The following is a 20333-nucleotide window of genomic DNA, read 5'->3' on the forward strand; positions in this document are numbered from 1 at the left end:
ATGGTCAGCGCCTTGTTTGAGCTCTCTGTTTATACACACGCAACATTAGTTTTGCAAGTAGATCGATTTAGTAGTAGTAGTAGTAGTGGTAGTCAGTAGTGGTAGTGGTAGCCCTTGACTCCTTCTCAGAAGCATAGGCCATCAACAGTCTCTCGCCATAGCTTCCTGTCCTGTGCATCCCTCTCTAGCTGGTACCAACTCTTGCTCATGGATTTGATCTCTGCTACAAGCGAACGTCTCCAGGTGTTCCGTGGTTGACCTCTCTTTTGACTCCCTCGAGGATTCCAAGTCAAAGCTTGCCTTGTGATGGTACAGGTGTGACCTAGCCATTTCCATTTCCTTCTCCAAATAGCTTCCTCCACTGAAGTTTGCCCAGATCTCTACCATAGTTCGATGTTACTAACTCTATCTGACCATACCAACTGTAAAATCAGGTAGTAGTAAAATGGGATCAGAAAAACCAGCATTTAGGGCTTCATCCTCAGGTTTTACCACGTTTAATTTCTTGTTTTTAAGCAACTTACCCGTTGTTCAATTTATTTCCCTATAGTAATTTATTAGACAATATAACCATAAGTTAGCACTTCATATAACATCAGTTGCTCTTATATTTAAATATAGACACAATAACAAAGAAAAAATTACATAACATGAAAAATTATATACAAATAGGACTGAGGAGTAACAAATGCAGAACTACCAAGAAAGCTAATGCAAGCAAGGTCGCCCTTTATATTGTGAGTTTCTGTTTAAACCCATTTATGGTGGGAGTTTTTTATTTTTAGAAAAACCATGTCATCATGCACATCATCGGCTCCAATTATTATTTCCTGTAAAACTGGTTGCCTCCTACAAGTCTACCTTTTTTCGCATATTAAAAATGACGTCAGACATACGCCAAAAATAGAAACACATTTTATGCTCGTACCCAGGGCTCACTCCCAATGCAGCTGCTTTGATTGCAGCCACCGCTTACACAGAACGTAAAATGTGGAAGAAATTATTTGGCAACAAAGAGTTTGAAAGTAGACTTTTAAAGCTGACAAGTGAAACAGGGGCTCCTAGAGAGGTAGCTGAGAAAGTTTTGCGTGAATGTAATGGGGACTTGACGCTGGCAAAGCAAAAACTTCAAGGACAACACTCGCCGAGCATGGCTTCCAAAGGAGCTGAGAAAGCTCCGTCGACTTCTTCTTCGTCGCCGTACACCGATGCTCCGCCGCCTTACTCAGAAGCGATCGATGGAGCCATGGCTCTACCTACACCTCTTCCACCTCCGTATGTTAGTCAAGACAAAGATTCTCTTTTGGGTGAGCTGAAAGCTGTGTTTCCTGATCATGACGACGAGAGATGTTGTACATGTTTTGACCCCATTCGGCCTGATAAAGAGGAAGGATTCAGTGGTGAAATGATTTGGCAAGGACTTAAGGTCAGCTTAAATTCATGTTAAGCGTCATACTTTTTGGAATACAAACCACAATGTCCTTAGTCTTATTTTAATGTCAGATTTTAGGCATTGTCTTTGATCTTATGAAGTGTACGAGCAGATAAAGCTAAAAATGTCATGAGATTATGAAAGTTGAATTTCATTACATGTACAAATAGCGGTGTATACACCGCTATAGCTTTGTGCTATTTGCTATTTGTACATTTGTACATTTAACGGCATAAGCTTAAGCCATTTGCTGGTTGGTATTGTTAGTGATTTGAAAATGTGTCTTGTTAGTTCTTCTCTGTTTCTGTATTAAATATTGCGCCTCAGCGAGCTAATCAAGCAATATATACACGGCAGAAGTAGTTGAAGCACTTTCTAGAATATGACACTCAATGATAGCAATGGATGTTTCTCTGATTCCACAAACTTCCCTGTTGAAAGTTGTGCATCTAGTCCTACTAGGGACTGAGCAAGCAAAATGTTTGCATTTACAAATAAAATTATCTCAATACTTCTGTCCCTGATTATAAAGTGGGGGGGGGGGGACAGGGGGGTCTGAACCTCCTGTCTCCCGTTCCTTTTACTCCCGCTTCCCATATTTCTTACTCTGCTTCCTGCTACTTTACGCGGTTATTCTCTCCTCTTTGTCCCATTTCTATTGCAAAATATAACAAAATAATTCAAAATTTTCTCCGGGTTCCCACAACCTTAGGAATAGGGCCCCCCTGCCCTACCTTCTCCCGCTTTTTTCTCCCGGGCACCCCCCTGCCCCACTCCACTACAAAGTTTGTGTCTTGATCTTGAGATTGAATGTAGTGATCATGTGAGCTTGAGTACGTAGGTAGTAATATTTTTAAAATTATAATCATCAACTTCTTTCATAAATTTAGGGCTTTACTAATACTGTCTGCCTCATAGAAATAATGTAGCATTTTAGACAGGAGTAATACACCAGTTTCCTTTCAAGTTCACACAAATTCTTAGTAAGAAGTTGATTGCGGTTTTCAGTAAACAAATGTGCGAAATCAGAAATTCAATCCTCAACCCAACTGTTTTTGCTGCCATCAATTATCTTTAGTTGGCGGACCTTTTGGAAACAGAAGTTCACTTCAACCAGGTCAAAAGGTCAAATCCACCAGTTGTGATGGGTAGAGTGTGATCCATTTTATTTGTTTCTGTTTTTCAAGGTTCATTGGTTGTCACCATAATTATGATTGACGACCTCTGAAAAACGCAATTGTTACCCAGTAGTTGGATTTTGAATTTCAGAGTTTTCAATTGAGTGTCGTAAAACCAAAACCAAAGTAATTACTCTGGCCAATCACAAAGGACACAGACAATCCAATGAACCAATCAAAACCCAAAGCAAATACATGTAGCCGGAACGAAGCGCGGGAAAACGTGCGCGAGCGAGTCACGATTGGTTTTGGTTTTAGTTCTGATTGGCTGAGAAAGTGGCGAGAGATTTTTAAGCCAATCACTAAGCGTAGCAATGCAAAACCAAAGCAAACGCAATTAACTTTCGACACTCAAGTGAAAACCGCTCTATCATACTAAGAAAGCTACAGTAAGTTTAACGTATCATTCAAGGTCATTGCTTTAGACATCCTGTGGCTTCTGTGAAAACTCTCTTAGTAAATAGCAATGATTTTTTTTGTGTCATTTGTTTTTAGGCATATCATTCAGAGTGTTATATGAAAAGCAAGGGTCCAAAATGTGAACATTGTTGTTTTCCGCTGATTGCTTTCCCCGACAAAGGCCTGTCTGGAAAATGGGGTATTTACAATGGTTGCAAGTATCATGAGGAATGTTACATCCAGTATGCAGGACCACGCTGTAGTGCTTGCTTTGATGTGATCCGTGTCGACCCTGAAAATGGCTTCTCTGGGAAGTGGATCAATGATGGGAACAAACAGTTTCACGAAGAGTGTTACAAGAAGAAAATGTTTGTTGAGATGAGAGCCAAACATTCATAGTTGTTTCCTTTATGGAAAAAAAAAAAAATTGTTTATAGTGACCATAGCAAGTGAGATTTCATTCCTGGACTGTTTCCAATGAGATGCACAGCACATGTACAAGAGTTGGGCATCAATGTCAACATAGCAGTTCTCCCCAATGGACTTTATATAACTTTTAAATACTAGTTGGGAGAATTTGCATGTTATGTGTTATGATCAGTTTTGTTTTCTCACAACCTGTATGCTTAACTTTGCATTGATATTTTGAGAAATAAGATATTAGTCACTGCTGGTATGAGCCATGACCAGGTCAGAGATCTACCAGCAAGTGTATGCATAAATTATGTTTATTTATTATGATTATTGTATAATTTATATTGTTATAATTTATGTTTTTTGTGAACAAAAACATACATGTATTGGCGCTAGTAGTCTACAACATGAGATAAGGAAGACAGTATTTTTACAGCTTTTAAAAAGTCCGTCTTACAGGGATTTGAGATTTTATTGTAACAGCAATTATAGCATAATTTGGTAGGAACTCACTTCAGCGTCACAGAAAACATATGGTATATTATTATGAATTGTAAGTCTTAAACATTTGTGCTACTTTTTGCCAAGAAATTTTATTATTAGTGAACAATATTACTGCTGGTTGTTAACATTTGATGGTATGTAATGTACAACAACATATAAAACCATTTAGCATGCTTGCCTTTTAAAAAAAGAAAAGAAAAGAAAAGAACTCTGCTAAATTGAGTTCTTTTTTTATCATGAATTTTTAATGTGAAAATAGTTATTGAAATCGTTGCTTTTATTGGTGTATATCTAAACAATAGCTTCCATTTGGCGCAAAAAAATACACTGATATTTGTCCGGGGTCATTATTTGTTCAAAAGCTGAACAGTTTTCCGAGAGCAAAGCTTGAGGAGAACTGTAAACTTTGAGGAACAGGTAATGTGCGAGGACAAAATAATATATCAGTGCACACTTTTGAAGTGAAATGGAGGCTATTGACTGTGTTTATATCCTTCATATATTTTTACGTAAGGCCGCCCATTTTGAGAGACCTTTTTTCAAAGGTTTCAAACGTCAAAGTAGTTCTGTTGGCATAACATAAAAAAAGTTGCTAGTCTGTTGAAAATGTTCCGGTCTGTTCAATTTAACAATTTACTTTGGATAAAAACTTATATGCGAACCTAAATTGCAGAGTTTTTAAACTAGGGAAAATCACTTGAGTACATCACGTGACGTGTTTAGACAGTGTATGAAGTATGAACTAAATGTAGTTTTTTGTAGCTTTAAAAGATAGTATTGTTATGCTTTTTGCGACTTGCCTTCAAAGACAGAAATTAGGGGCTGTAATTCACAGCCCGGCCATATAATCATGTTTTTGCATTTAAATGTTAGACTATGAAGGTGAAGCAAACTTTCGTCACTGACATTGAAAAGTGGTTCACTTTGCACCTTGAATGTAAATCAAATCACTTGTACCTAAAAATATGGTCATTATGCCAAAGCTCAAAATTTGGATTTGTATACATGTATAAATTTACTTTTGTATCTTTGTGTTTCATGTGCACCTTAATTAGAGGGTGAGATTTTAGATGTAAAATTTTAGACATTTATGGATCTCAGCTGAGATTTTTCCCAGGACTTTTTGGAAATGGGATGGCCAGTCTTACAAACATAATCAATAGGATAATATTATTATTATAGAGAAAAACTTTCTCACTCTGCACACAAAATTTTATGGTATCCAAATGTGTGCTGAAAGGTTGTTACGCTGAAGTCAGCTAAATTACTTTGGCCACAATAAAATAAATATAAATATGCCAATACTGCAGGATTTTATTGTCATGATAACAGGGATTACACGCAGGTTGCATTATGGGGATAAGTGGATAGCGTAAAATCTATTGTGAATATTGACACTGTGTTCTTTGATTGTTAAGGCTCCAAATGATATGCAGCTGTTGAAAAGCAACACCATGTTTACCCCGGTTTATGCCCTGACGTGAACAAACAAATTCTCCTTTTGGTCTTCATACATTTCGTACTTTAATTAATTGAAGAATTTCATGGTGATGAAAATGGCATGGGATTCAAGAAGGGACACACAGCAGGGGAAGTGCAAGAGAAGGGTATAGAATGTGCGAATATCTGACCATTCCCCTTTTCAATTCAGGTCTAAGGAGTTGAGGGGAGGATAAAAGCCCCCCCCCCCCAACAATTAAGTTCCAACAATTTGCTGGTTTATTCACGTGGAAGGAGAGAGTCACTGTCAGTAGAAATGTCTTTCCCAAGAACAGTGTCTGATATTCGTGCCAAACCAGACCAACAATAAATTATTATACATTAGGTCACCGAAACTCCAAAATTTAATAAACTCTGCATTCAGGCCATTAGCTAATCCTGGTTTTTATAGCATTAAGTGACCCTAAAGAAGTTTTTCTACTCCCCCCTGTATGGGATGCTAGTCCATCTCAGGCTTTGCCTTACCCCCAGTATTAAATTCGCCAGTACCCATTTTATATAACCGGGTCGAGAGAGGCACTATCTTGCCCAAGAACTCAACACAGTGACCCTGGCCAAGGCTTTGAAAAACCCAAACCAATTGATCCACCTTAACCATTATGCCACAGTTCATCTCATCGAAAATCATTCAGTAGTACTGAATCCTTTTATGGAAGGTAAATGGGAATCATTCTACACATATCTTTTAGGACAGTCACTTCTACTGTTTGGGTTTACATTGAACCCTCTGCCTGATAAAATAGTCAACTTTATTTTTATTAATAAATTACACCTATTATAAGAAAATTACACACTTATATAAAGGACATCAGCTTAGTATGCGTAAGTGTTCATATAATTGTAGAGTGATTTCAGTAAACTTGTGAAATAGTTACAGTAAAAACCCGCGTGTAAGAACCTAGAAATTAAGAACCTCCTGGCAGAAATTTGCTTCCTCAAAACCCCAAAAGGTTCTTATATGTGGGGTTAAACTATTTTATCTATAATACAATAACTGTATTTTATCAAAAAGGATGTCTTTAGAGATCAAGAATTGCACAGGGAAGCTAAAAAATGCCAGTAAGTACCCCAAAATATAAGAACCTGTTTTGCCAAACTCTAAAAAAGCAGGTTCTTACACGCGGGTTTTTACTGCATTACTTTTAGATACTATTACACACAAATTCCATTGTTTTCTTTTGACTATTATGCACAAACTGGTAGATAAAATTTCACAGGTTAAATGAGATCCCTTGGTAATTAAAATCTTTTTATTTTAAAATTAATTATTAACAATTATTCTGTGAACTTGCATGAAAAAGGTCGATTAATATTTAAATTTACCTAATGCTAATGGTGAAAATAATTGTATTTTTAATCATCCCTTACTTATCCCTAATCACAGGGTTGCAATTGTTTTGTGTTTGAACAAATGTCATCACAGTATATTTTTGGGCTGGAAATATTTTACAAAAATATTTTTAAGTATAATTTTTGTCTCAACTCCATCCATTAAACATTACTTCCCAGTTCCACTTACACTTAAAAATATAAATCGAGAATTCAAAATGGAGCCCTGTTTATAAAATATATTCAAGTATCAAAATATAGCTGCAAAATTCATTTATTGGTCACAAAATTATCCATTTGGTGGCTTTTTCATGCATATTACATGGGCTTATAACACATGAAAAGCAAATTTGGCTTAGAGGCTTATCAGGCAAATGATCAACTCTTATTTTTGTAGCAAAAAGGACTGCTTGCTCTTGAATGGAATGCTAGTTTGGACACCAGAGGTTATTCCTTGGCATTTAAGTAAGTTTTCTTAACAAGATACTTTCGATACTTTTTGTAATTAGTCCTTTTTTGATAGATTTTTAATTAGTAGACTTTTCATTTCATGTAAGTGTCACTCGATAATTCAGTTTCTTTTAACTGCAAATTAAAGAGTTTAAATAAACTACTACTAAAAAAAATTTTGTAGCAGACACGTACATGTAAGTTCACGAATTACTGAAGTGACAGGATTAATAATTAAAAATATTGCATTTTTCCATGAATTGTAAGCTGGATAAATAATTAATATTTAATTTTAGAAAGGCCATTTTCCCAAATTTTAGCTTCATTTAGTCCTAAAACAAAATTTACAAATTTTTGCAACTATTTGACTGAAGGTCAAAATGCCAGAATTACAGTTGTGATGATGATTATTAGATAACACTTTATCTGTGCCATAATTAAAGTTTTGTAAATGTAATATCGACAGCAAAGTTCTCTTTGTATGTTTTCCATGTCTTGGGTTTGTGAGGATTGTCCAACTCTCCCCGACGAAGAAACAGCCTGCAAAATACAAGAATGCAATATTCTAAGAAAAACATTTCACTTCGTTAACGAAGTGTATTTTTTTAAAAAAAAAAAAAACCGTAATACTATAAGTTAATGCATGGACTCTTTTTTGTCGTGTTTTTTTTTTTTATCATGTAAAAGAAAAGTAACATTGTATAACATTGTATAATCTCCAATAGTGTATTTAATATTTGTAAGTAATGTACGTGTTTTTAAGTGTATCAATAAAGTGTGTTTATCTTCCAAAAAAGAAAAAAAAAAAAAAAAGAAAAACATTTCACAGCTAACTGAACTTATCATGGGTTACATTCTCCATGGTTCCAAAAATGCAAACATTTAAGATATTAATAATTATTCAAGATGTTCTAAAGAACAGCTGGAGAGGAATTTTGTCATTGACTAATCACAACCTTACCTGGAATTCTCTATGAAACTTGTGTGAAACCAAAAGAAGAAAGCACAGTTGTCATATTCATTAGGAACATTCTAGGAGTGAAAAAAAAATACAGCCAAAATTATGCTTGGTAGACACAACATCAAATTCTTGTACAGTAAATTAATATGTAATGTGACTTTCAAAGACGAAAACGTTATAATAAAATTAATACATTCAAATGCTTGTGGGTTAAAATAACTTTTGACAATAAAAACCAAGTACTAAATACATTTATTTTGTCATTTAACAAATTACCGGATTTGATGAATAAAACTTCATTTTTACATCTCCAGTAAGGGTTGGTGACTCTGCCTCATAGAGAATAATCACTAATTTGTCAAGATCTTTTAGATGCTGTACCTATCAAGAGAGAAAATAAGAAATAATATATCAACTGAAGAAGTTTTTTTCCTGAAATAAAATCCCTCCAAAAATGGATAAAAAACTCACAATAAAAAAGATGCTTTATATCAAAATCACACAGTAAATAATTATTATGCATGTACTTATTAATGTTGACCCACGGGTGGAAGGGAGAGGCCATGAATAGGAAGAGCACTTGAACTTAGCTGAGATTTTTGTTCAAATGCCCCACCACAGACAGGGCTTTTGTGGATGGTCAAAAAAGTCAATCAACTTCAACAAAATTTTGTTAGAAAGCCTATAGCTACTAATAAAAAATGGTCAAAAGTCCCCTCACATCCTTGATGGGAGAAGAGGGGTAGATGGGGAGGGTGATCTTACGCAGGGCTGCAAATAAGTCGGTCATCGGACATTTGCCAACCAAAATTTGCTCATGTCTGACGAAATCCCAAGTGTGGTCGGACATGATGTCCAAACAATTTTTTGATCACAAACTGAATCATTTCATGGCAACGATGAATACAATTCTGTCCGACCACAATTTTGTTTTGTTCGACCAAGATGGTGTTTTAGTAAGACATATGACCTTTCCAGTGAAAATCATTATTTGCAGCCCTTCTCGTGTCTGTTCCAATTCCAGTAAAATACGCTGCGAGAGGGTAGTGTCTTGCATGAAAAAGTAACACAGAGATCCTGGCTGCAAAGCTTGAACCCACAGTACTTTTAAATGTATAGTCCAGGGCGCTAACCATTAGGCCACTACACCCCGTGGGGGGGGGGGGGGGTACTTGGGTAAATTTAAGTTGGGTATATGCCGCTGGCCTCTCAGAACCCCTGCCCCATTATAGTCTTATTCTATGGCCAATTATAATTATAGACCCCATCTTAGTCACTTTTGGGTAAATTTAATTTTTACGACCCTAACTTAGTCACTTTCTGGGAGCTGTTTGTCAAATATTGAACAACAGCAATAAATACGGTAACATTTTTTTCGGCGAATATTTCCGTTCATAAATCACAACTTGCCAGATTTTTTCGACTCTCAAAATCCCGGAAAAGTGTGACCCCATTCTAGTCACCCTATAAAAATGCTTTCCATGGCGACCCCATTATAGTCAGTCCAGTCGTGAAAATGCGACCCCATCCAGCGGCACATCCCCATTAGCCCATTAAGAGGAAGTGCCCCCCTCCCGGGCACTACACCTTACATTATTGACTATGTAGGTCTTTTGTAAAAGGTGTTGTGCACTATACAAAGACCTGATTTAATTTATTCCACTTACCTGTCCCTGGCGACAATGTGAGAGATCCAATTTAAAAACAGTACTACCATTGATGACGATCTCAAATGAAAGATCATTTCCATTACCATCACCAATACCTGACACAAAAAGATGAAATACAACAGTCAGTCAGTTTGTCAAACAAATAAGTCAAGCTCCATCAAGGACAAATGGATGTATTAACTAACCAGATATTCCATCAATCTTGATGTTTTTAATGCGATATGATACAGCTGCTGGGAGGCGGCCATTTAACGTTGTGAACACTTGTTCCAGGTAACCTACAAAGCGACTCTGAAGAAAGACAAATATGTAAGCTGTCAGGGATGATTCACAGTCCACAGTTTTTTTCACTATTACAGCAAGTTTTGTTTGCACTTTTGTTCAATTTGTCCCCTCTTTGACGTGCCAGCAATCTCGTACCACGAGTCTTCGTTGCTTCCTGTGCAACCTTGATGTGAAACAAGCGACTCTTGAGAGTTGTGTTACAGAATCAAATAATTTTGATTGGCTTTAAAAACAATTAAAATGGCCAAAATTGGTGAAATCTCTCTGAAGACAAGAAAACACTTGACATGTGTGTCTCGCCTTGCAAGACCAACCATAAAATGCAAAATATAATTCCTTTTATATTAGACTGAGTGTTCATTATAATGAATAAAGTTCTCTCTATGCATTCTGGTTATGTGTAATCATTTCAGGGGGTAAATGAAAAAATTCTCCAACAATTCTGTTCCTGTACAAACCTGGCTGGGTGTTTGGACTCCTTGATATTGATTTCCTACTGAATAATCTGTTCTTCTGTGTCCAAAATACTCCAGGCTATGCTAAAAGGGAGGGATAAACAATACACCAGTTAATAATTATTTTGTGGAAGGGATTTATTGACAGCATCAAAAATGACCCCATTGCCTGAAACAAGAATGACTGTAACACAACTCTCAGATAACAATTATACATGTACAGTCATGTACTATTTGATATGAAAGAAAACTAAGTCTACCTCCCGGGGGGGGGGGGGGGGGACTCCCACATGAAACGGACGGGGATGCATGCTCGTCGGAATTTTGAAAAGAACCCCTAAAAGAGACCAATCTGGGTGTGGCTCAAGCTTTTCTTGACCCCTAAAAGATACCAAAAAACTAAGAATGGAGTTTATATTTGTATATTTCTTCGTGAGGAAGAGACCATTATGGCTAAAAATATTGGCGTTTTGCCCGGAACACCCTAAGCGAGACCAAAAATCCGAAATTTACACCCCTAAGCGAGACGACGAGCATCCCCGTCACTTTCATATGCGAGTTCCCCCCCCCCCCCCCGGGGTCTACCTTTCAACAAGACAGGTAAAAACAATATACCGGGGACCTGTATTGGTCTTTAATGATTTATAACTATAAAGTTCTTAGCAAAAATATTTTTCAATATCCTGTAAATAAATTGTCCATAGTACTGACTGAATTTTATACCTTAGCTTGTTCAAATTGTCCACTGGCAATGAGCCAAGCACATATTGCAGTCCCTGTTCTGCCTGGAAAAAGAAATAAGATACCGGTAGTACCATTGGAAAATACATATAGGTTGCATGTAGAACATTGTTGATTAGGAAAACACTTAATAAATGCACGTCTTAAATGATGTTATAACTTAATTAAATAATTGTCGATAATCTAGCAGCTGTTAAACCATTATTCAACACAGTAAGGGTATGTCAGGCCCACTCCTAAATCTACCTATGAAAGTCCTTGAATTTTGAAATCCTAACCTCAAGCCTTAGGCCTTGAAAGTCTGAAATGTGTTCGGATCTGGTTCTTGAAAGACCATCAAATAGTTGTGCTCATTATCATTCCTCTTAAATGGTAGACATTTCCTCCATACATGCAAAAACAAGGGAAAATTCAGTTGCTTGTTTTACCTTTTCCTCCTTTACAATGTACAGCAATAACATTCTTAGGATCTCTGTCAAGCCATTCCCTCACATTGTGAGTAAAATATAACAATTGACTGAAAAGATAAAGGAAAACTTACAGTAAGTACTATCAGTCGACAAAAGAAATACTAGAAAATTACATTAAGCTCCCCCCACCCCCACAAAAAGTCCAATTGAAACTCAGTCCCCCAAATCATAGACACAAAGTTAGAAACAACTTAGTTTATTCTTACCTTAGTCTAGGAACATTATGGTCGTCAATCAGAACTCTCTCCACTCTGTTGTGGAACATTGATGGATCATAGCTCCTCTCGCCTGGATAATGAAAATTACATTACATGTACCGGTAATTTGTATCTCACTACTATATATATGAAAAAGGGATTGTTCTTATGAGTTGTGAGTGTCTGTTCAGGATGTTTTTGATTATTTTTTAGAAAAACATGGCATGCTTCTAAAAATAACTGATAAAAAGAAAATAAACCTAATACATTCAAGTAAAAAATGTTATTGATTTTTCAACAATTATAAATTCCATGAGGGCATGTTGGATATGAGATGGTAGATAGCCAAAGAGCCTGAGCGTAGCGCCGAGCTGGCTATAAGGATCTCATATCCAACAAGCGTGAGTGGAATAATTGTTTTATCAAAAACGCCCAAAGAATTGCAATATTTGAGCTCCCCATGCCAGCTAATTTCCTTGATGCATATTGGCTACCATATTTGTGTTCATTGGTATATGAGCTCATATACCATTACCTGTTAATCAATTAATCTGACTCGTTTTTAATAGAAAAGGAGAAGAGGGATACAATATTATATAATGGTCAAAATGTCTGACACCAAGCACATAATATAAAGGTTAACTGTACAATCAAGTGTACTTACTACATAAATTGTAAACTTTGTAATGGTCTTGATGTTTAGTATCTAAGAACCGCACAACTTCCTGTAACAAACACACAGTCATGTTATTTTAATAAGTTTTGTTTTCAGAGGCAATTCCTGTGTACCCCTGACTTGAAAACAAAATATTAACTGGCCACAGCATGTAAAGCAGTTATCTTTGTCGTAAACCTTCATCACAACACACATATCCAAAACCTTTTACTCTGTGTAGCAAAACATACCATCTAAGCCGTGTGCAGTTACTATAGTGTGTTAGTGTATTCAGTGGGCATTCAGTAAGAAATAGCACACGATAAAACTTGCAAACTTACTGAGATTGGGTTACGATACAGCTTGTGTTTTCCAGATGATGGAAATGACATGGCTATAACTCTCTCTGGATTATTATAAAGAAAAAAATGAAAAGTCAAGACTTAGTACATTTTCTATTGCAGTTATTATTTATTGAAATAATTTCCATATTTGTTTCCATTTGTTTTACAAAATAATATAACACAATTTGTGCTTGACATTTTGACTTAGCTGCAAAATTTCTACACACTTTTGACATAAAATAATAAATTTCTCCATTTTGAGCAGAATTTGATGCTGCATCGAAACAATCAACTCTAACTTACTGGGATAGCTGTCTATTTGACAATTTACTGATAATCAAAGGGAAAATGAGATATTGATCTTTTTGGGGAATTAATGAATCTAAACCACAGATAATCTTTTGAAATTAATTATTGTTTGCATCAGTCTTTTACTCTTCAACTGGAAGCTAGGCCTAAGGCATTGTGTCTACACTGAATTTACAAGACACAGTTACCTTCTAAAGGACCCACCATACATTATGACTTGTGTATAATAAAAAATGATTATGATGATCATGGTAATGATATTATTACCTGTAACATATGTCAAGTCTAAATCAAAGCCATCCTTTTGATATCTCCTTTTGTTTTGTGATATCTACAAGTACACAATAACAAATTCAAGCATTTTGATACCAGTCTGACTGGTAGTTTTCAATTGGTAATCTGAATTGTGAAAGACAACAAGACATGTCCTAGAGGAACGTCTTAGCAGCAGCTCTCTCTCTCTTTTTTTAATCTAAGCTCTCAATTACAATGGCCACTCTAATAATACACTGTAAAAACTCGTGTGTAAGAACCTAGGGATTTAAGAACCTTCTGACAGAAATTTGCTTTTTTAATACCCCAAAATATAAGAACCTGTTTAGCCAAACAAATTCCAACAGGTTCTTATATGTGGGGTTTAACTATTTAATTTATATATTTTTTTATACCAAAAACCAAAAAGGTGATGTTATATACAGTACTGTATCATTGATCAATTAATGTTGTTGGACTTTTGGCAACATGAATATTTATAATGAAGAACAGACCAGATTTAATTTTATACTTATGGTAATGATTAACAATGTCTACTCTGTAGAAATTAAGAACCTACTTTGCCTAAACTGTCAATAAGTACCCCATAATACAAGAACCTGTTTTGACTGTTTTGCCAAACTCTGAAATAAGTAGGTTCTTACACGCGGGTTTTTACTGTAATAATGATGATGATGATGAGCCTGAATTGACTAGCCAATGTGGAGAGTTGTTTGTTGAAGAGAAGTTTTACAAGGGTATAAACGGTATGCTAAGACGTATGATCGGGGCAAAAAATCTTGGCCATTGTGGAGTAGGGCCTGTTAATAGAGGTTCAACTGTAGTTTATTTTTTTAATTCCAGCCTCACAAGGGTATGATTACTCACCATTCTCCTTGTTGCCCTTTCTAGTTGGTCCTTTCCAGTGACAATTCTTATAAACAGAAGTATCCGCACAAGACGAGCTGTGATAATAAGTCTAAAAACAGAAACAACACAACAACACTGAAAATAAATACCACACTGAGTACCCCTGTCTGAAAATGCACCATGATCTAAGAACTACATCTAAGAAACATAAAAATTAAAATTTATGGTAAACAGTCAACTTTTTGGCACATCCATTTTTTGCAGAGAGACTTCTGAGATTGGACTCAAACTATTCCATCCGGATGATGCAATTATATAGAGATCTATATGTAGCATCTCTGATTGGTTTTAACTGCTTACTTATGAATTTTCTTGCACAAGTATCAGTAATGAAATACTACACAAAAGTATCAGGGTTCGTACTCTTTTGAGCTTTTGAAATTCCTTGATTTTCCAAGTTTTTCATGACCTAAATTCGACCATTTTCTTGCGAATCTTCTTAAGTTTAATTGTGGGTATGTTTGTACCATCTTCTTTGCGAATTTATTTGAAATTCGTACTTTTTAAAAAACATCATTTTAAATGACTTTCCATGTCCCACACTTAGATCTCATGACTTTTCAGGCTTGGAAAATGAAGTTCTAAAATTCCATTACTCTACAGATTTTCCAGCATTACCTGTGCGAACCCTGTGTATGTCAAACATTAGATTATATTTTGTTTTGCTACTGTAGGGGAGAGAGGTACAGTAGCTAAGAGAAAGGTGTTCTCATGGCCAATACAATACACACTGACAATCATACTAATAACTAATTACTGCTAGATGTTTCTCTCACTAAACACGTTAGTAAGTTTTTGCTTGTACATTTAGATACTCACTTTGCATAACCATGTTCTTCTAATGTCAAAAGAGAAAACACCAACGTCAGAACAAAGGATACGACAACCACCACCAAGTCTAGGATTTCAAGCCATCTGTGAAAGAAGGCTTTTCTGCAAACAAAGATCATACATGATATTAATTAAAAGAGGCTAAAGAAACACTCAAATGAAAAAATGCCTGTTTTTAAAATATTAAAAATTCCGTGAAATTCCAGGATTTTATCCACAACCTGTGAAAACACTGAATGAATTGACACTACAGTTGGGGAAATTATAAGTGCCGGCTTCGCAAATCTTCGCTGAAGAACTCAAAGAGTTTCTGAATTATTTCATCCAAACAAAAATAGCGCAAGCGCTCACAAGTACCGGTACGCTGAAAGCAATCACACGTACAAATTTGTCGTGTTGCTTAGCAACTTCTGGGATGAAAACCACAACCTCAGTCACTTCTCGGAAAAGTGATGTTGCCATCAACTGGCACTTGTTCCCCCGAATGACTAAGTAGTCAAAGTCCAGGGGAAACAAAAATTGGTTCAAGAAATCAAGGGTACGATTGCACATTATAATAAAAGGCCAAGAAACACCTTTTATTATATAAACATCAGTGAAATACCTGGAAATCTTTCGCGCGAAAAAATCATATCTTCACACGTGAAAATAACATGTTATCTTCACATGTGAAGATATCGATTTCGAAACATTTTCTGACAAGTTTGCCCTGTAACAATGCTGAATGAGCCAAAGTAAATCGATATTAAGTCGAAACATCTTCGGATCTTCCTTGGCAATCTTCGGAAATTTTCGGAAAAGTTCGGAAAATGTTCGGAAACATTTGTACGAACTTCAGACAACATTTTGCAAATCTTCGGAAATCTTCGGATGCGCTCACTCGTGAGATATCGATTTGAACACTCAAAGATAAATTTCATATCTCCGCACAACCATGTAAAAAAAAAAAAGTCTGTGTCCGAGCCTAAGTGGCCCATACATCCGGAGCTTATCCCGGTTTCTGTAGCATAGCGACTAGGAGTATTGCTACTCCCCCTAGATGGGATGCTAGTCCATCGCAGGGTACCCCCAGCAGTAAGTTCGCCGGTACCCATTTATACACCTGGGTGGAGAGAGGCACTGTGAGAGTAAAGTGTCTTGCCCAAGAACACAACGCAGCGCCCCGGCCAGGTCTCGAACCCGGGCCGTTCGACTCGGAGCCGAGCGCGCTAACCATTAGGCCACCGCGCCTCCCACGAGCAACCATGTAATATCCTCTATTTATCTGAATTTAATTACTATAAAGGTTCTTGTGTTAATGAAGGTATACTCACCCCAATGCAAAGATTCTAAGAAGCAACTCAATCAAAAAGTAGGTTACTATAATGATAGAAATTATTTCCAGGCTCTGGAAGAAAAAAAAAAGCAAATTTAAGGTCACTCCTCTGAAATAGAACCTTGAAGGTAACGCCAAGCAAACTCCCCAAAGTTGCAAACAATAAGTGGACATCGCCAAAATAATATTGCTCTTCAGAAATCTTGAAATGAAGTTGTCACACAAATTTCATTTAAATTTCAGTTACCCGTTCCATGTTTCCTGCAGTGGCCAAATCAACGATTACGATAACAACATCTGCCAACACTAACAGAAGACTAAATACTCTGTAATAAAAAAGAAAGAGAAGAATTAGTAAGAGCTGCTTTTGTAAAAAAAAACTGATGGCGATTTCTACTTACTAAAGGTAGTAGGTAAAGTCTGTGTTTGAGGCTAGTGGTCCATCACTGAGGCCGGAGCTTATCCCAGTTTTAGTAGCATGCAGCAACTAGGAGTATTTCTACTTCCCCCTGGATGGGATGCTAGTCCATAACAGGGTCACCCCCAGCATTAAATGCACCGGTACCCATTTATACAGCTGGATGGAGAGAGGCACTGTGAGAGTGTCACCCTGATTAGGGCTTGAACCCAGACTGCTTGATCCGGAGTTCAGCGCACTAACCAGTAGGGCACTACACCTCCCTCTACTTAATATACAGTAGAAAGAATAATTTTACTGAGGACTCAAGGCGCGCACTTTCTAACCTGTGGTTACCAAGTTTTACAGAGGACTGTAAACTACTTTTATCACACACATTATTCATTATTGGATAATCATCTTCGACGTGATTCATTGCTTGCCTAATGGACTTAAAGTACGTAGGTGAAAATACAGAGAAGGAAAAAAAATCTGATGAGGGCAGGAGTGACGACGCAGCCGTCGCTCTGCGTCGACCCACTGTCAGACGACCGGGACGTCGTAACCTGCGGGCCGGCCGTCGGCCGACAGGACGCGAGCGGGAGCTCTTCACAATTACCCATTATTCTTTACCAACCTAAAACAGAAATGCTCCACAATTCTTCTAAGGTTCTCCCGGAACTTTCTGTGAAGTGGTAAATAAAGAAATCAATGTTTTTATAAATGTACATCTGGATGACTGAGCAGAGAAGGAAATAGCACTTACCCAGGTGAGTCTCAAAATAATTTTATCCATTTGGCTGGGAAAGGGTATTCACACCAGAAAACCTTTTCATGGTGGAGGAGCGGGGGAGGGGGGGACACCTCTGGATCAAGACCATGAGGAAACTAAAGGTGCACACAAACTTATATATATTTTTTTGTGCGGTTCAGTGAAATGCAAACTCTGAAATTCTATTTCTCAAACAACAGTTTACGCTTTTTGCTGCCGTCAATCATCTTAGCGGACCTCCCGGGAAATAGAAGTTCACTTCATATGGGTTAAAAGGTCAAGTCTCTCAGATGTGATTGGTAGATTTCAAATTATCCATTTTGTTTGTTTCAGTCTGTTTTTGATGGTTTGTTGGCTCTCGCCATAATTATGATTGACGGCAGCGAAAAACGCAATCAATAGTTGGATTTTGAATTCCAGAGTTCGCATTTCCTTGAAAACCGCAATAACCAAGCGTGAGGGCTGTAAATTGTTGCGACAATATTAAATTTTTGGTAAACCTTGCATTTCTTTATACTACACACAAAAATTGGCCTCATCGAGACAAGTCTTTAAAACAGTGCCTAGCAACAATGCTGTAGTTAAGGATCACCAACTTAACACCCCGGGGGGGGGGGGGGGGCACTCCCCTATATGGCCTATACGGGGACTTGCCGCTGGATAGGGTATGGTTTTTGACTCCTCCGGTCCTGAACAGGGTATATAATTTCAAGCTCCTCTGTCCTAAACAGGGCCTGAAGCTGTCCTAGACAGGGTATGGCTGCAACTGTCGTCCATGTATTTACATTGTTTTCGCTTTCGCTTCAAATAAAAAGCATTATTTTATTCGGTGGGATAGGTGTTTTTGCATTTCAATGCTTCAAACATCGCGTATGGGACGCAATCACAATAAAGGGTAAATGATGTTGATGTTGTCCTTTGTCCTAAATAGGGTCTTCGAATAGGGGGGTGTTGTCCTACACAGGGTAGGCATTTTAAGTTTTTATTGTCCTAAACAGGGTCAGGGTTCTCAGAAACCTCCAGCGGCACCCCTATACCTAAACTTAGGTCAAGTACCCCCCGGGCTTAACACTGAGGCGAAAGCTCCCCAAATACTTGGGAGGCCTTGATCCCGACTTGATTGGGGGGTTGTAACCTCTTCAAAAGCTGATATTTGCCAACAACAGCACTTGTCCTTTCTTGTTTTAAATTCTAACAACATGTAGTGACACAGAAAGTTCCTAGTAATTTTATGCAGATTAACCAAAAACCTGACTTTTTCCACGGATTGAATGTGTTAAAACCGCAATCAACAGAGACCAGCAAAATACTTATGATTATAATACCCCGTAGACTTAGAACGATAGTATATCCTCTAGCACATGGCCTGTTATCTCATGAGACATAACTGAACTTATGATCCCATAAGCTCAATTATTCAAGTTTATAGTTCATTGTTGCTTATGTAAATTTCCATTATGACACGGAAATACAAGTAACTTTACAACTTCAAGGCAATTGAAATAGTATCAAATTTTACAGCCTACACAAAGGAAGTGCAAAAGCAATAAGGTTTCACTGTTAGATTAATCATGGTATGTACATAGTTGGATAAAATCATGGAAAATTCACGCAGCGCTTTTCAGACTTTCCTGGTATGTAGTGTCTAGATCTGTTAACGTATCGGCGCACCACAAGATAGCAGATCAATGAATTTTTAATATAAATTGAATAACTCACTTACCCTAAGCAAGTGGTCTTTTCCCATACTGTTTCTGGATCACTCCATGAGCTGAGAGACGCGTCGGTAACAAAGTGAATATGCTTTGGAGAAACTGAGACTTGAACGAAGTCGTACTCTTGCTCTTTCAGGTCTTCTTCTTCTTCTTCTTCTTCGTCTTCATCTTCTTCGTCAAAATCCTCCTCTTCTTCTTCATCGTTCATTTTTGTGACAAGTTGTTCTTGGCTGCCGGAACGATGATACCTTGCACTGAAATTCGGGTTATCCATAAGTTCACAACCAAAGAGAGCACATGTTAACGAAACCTCTAGTACATGTTCTGCGCTGTCCGGCCTTCGAAACAGGACACCGCTCCATATCATTGCACAAATTGACCGCTCCGGGGGAGGGGAGGGGTAAATGATTTATGACCTCTAAAAAAACCATTTATTTTACCATTTTGACATTTATAAGAAGACTACTCGATGATTTTTGTGTTCCCTCTTTCTAGAAATAACGATTTTACGTCCCTTAAATTCCTTATTATCACGGAGTAATTAAAGGCATGGGCTTCTGCTTTGGGCGAATAAACAGCAACCTTACCACAAGGAAACATTTTTGGTTTCCAGAACTTTGACAATATTTGATCAATATTTGAGTTCGGGTCCCGACGAAATATTTCCTGGTTTTTGAAATATTTGTAGTCTAAGCTTTTTATAAACGTTTATTTCAGTTCCTTAATATCTAAGACATATAACCAGCCCCGAGTTCAGGAAATTTTTTTACGATTTCGGAGTTAAAAATTTTAATCGAAAGGAGAAAAGCAACATTTCTCATGGCAAGT

At 37.1% G+C, this 20333-nt stretch overlaps 2 protein-coding genes across 2 annotated transcripts; one reads left to right on the forward strand and one right to left on the reverse strand.

The window, feature by feature from the left end:
- Positions 1–952: 952 nt before the first annotated feature.
- On the forward strand, positions 953–5236 carry LOC144653720 (uncharacterized). The gene is made up of 2 exons (XM_078513789.1): positions 953–1426; positions 3106–5236. The coding sequence occupies exons 1-2, from the start codon at positions 989–991 to the stop codon at positions 3406–3408; spliced, it is 741 nt and encodes a 246-aa protein (XP_078369915.1). The 5' UTR covers positions 953–988; the 3' UTR covers positions 3409–5236.
- Positions 5237–5753: 517 nt separating this feature from the next.
- On the reverse strand, positions 5754–19860 carry LOC144653714 (phosphatidylinositol 3,4,5-trisphosphate 3-phosphatase TPTE2-like). Its single transcript, XM_078513778.1, has 19 exons — positions 19514–19860; positions 17656–17703; positions 16869–16947; positions 16620–16693; positions 15295–15408; positions 14434–14524; positions 13561–13624; positions 12982–13046; positions 12650–12710; positions 11995–12076; positions 11747–11835; positions 11301–11362; positions 10581–10661; positions 10023–10128; positions 9835–9932; positions 8444–8548; positions 8168–8238; positions 7371–7746; positions 5754–7230 (listed from the first exon to the last, which is right to left on the reverse strand). The coding sequence occupies exons 1-18, from the start codon at positions 19777–19779 to the stop codon at positions 7644–7646; spliced, it is 1659 nt and encodes a 552-aa protein (XP_078369904.1). The 5' UTR covers positions 19780–19860; the 3' UTR covers positions 5754–7230; positions 7371–7643.
- Between the last annotated feature and the right edge of the window lie 473 nt (positions 19861–20333).

Source organism: Oculina patagonica, chromosome 5, assembly GCF_052425735.1.
Source record: "Oculina patagonica isolate OP01 chromosome 5, crgOcupat, whole genome shotgun sequence".
NCBI classification, from domain to species: Eukaryota; Metazoa; Cnidaria; class Anthozoa; order Scleractinia; family Oculinidae; genus Oculina; species Oculina patagonica.

What these genes read in the sequence shown, in the direction of transcription:
- LOC144653714 (XM_078513778.1), bottom strand. Translation starts at nt 19,779, where the DNA reads ATGGATAACCCGAATTTCAGTGCAAGGTATCATCGTTCCGGCAGCCAA. An exon ending in CTTAGAATCTTTGCATTGGG is followed by an intron (nt 15,409 to 16,619) that starts GTGAGTATACCT and finishes CTTTGTTTGCAG; the next exon opens with AAAAGCCTTCTTTCACAGAT. An exon ending in GAGTCCAAACACCCAGCCAG is followed by an intron (nt 10,129 to 10,580) that starts GTTTGTACAGGA and finishes GTCTTTCTTCAG; the next exon opens with AGTCGCTTTGTAGGTTACCT.
- LOC144653720 (XM_078513789.1), top strand. Translation starts at nt 989, where the DNA reads ATGTGGAAGAAATTATTTGGCAACAAAGAGTTTGAAAGTAGACTTTTA. An exon ending in TGATTTGGCAAGGACTTAAG is followed by an intron (nt 1,427 to 3,105) that starts GTCAGCTTAAAT and finishes ATTTGTTTTTAG; the next exon opens with GCATATCATTCAGAGTGTTA.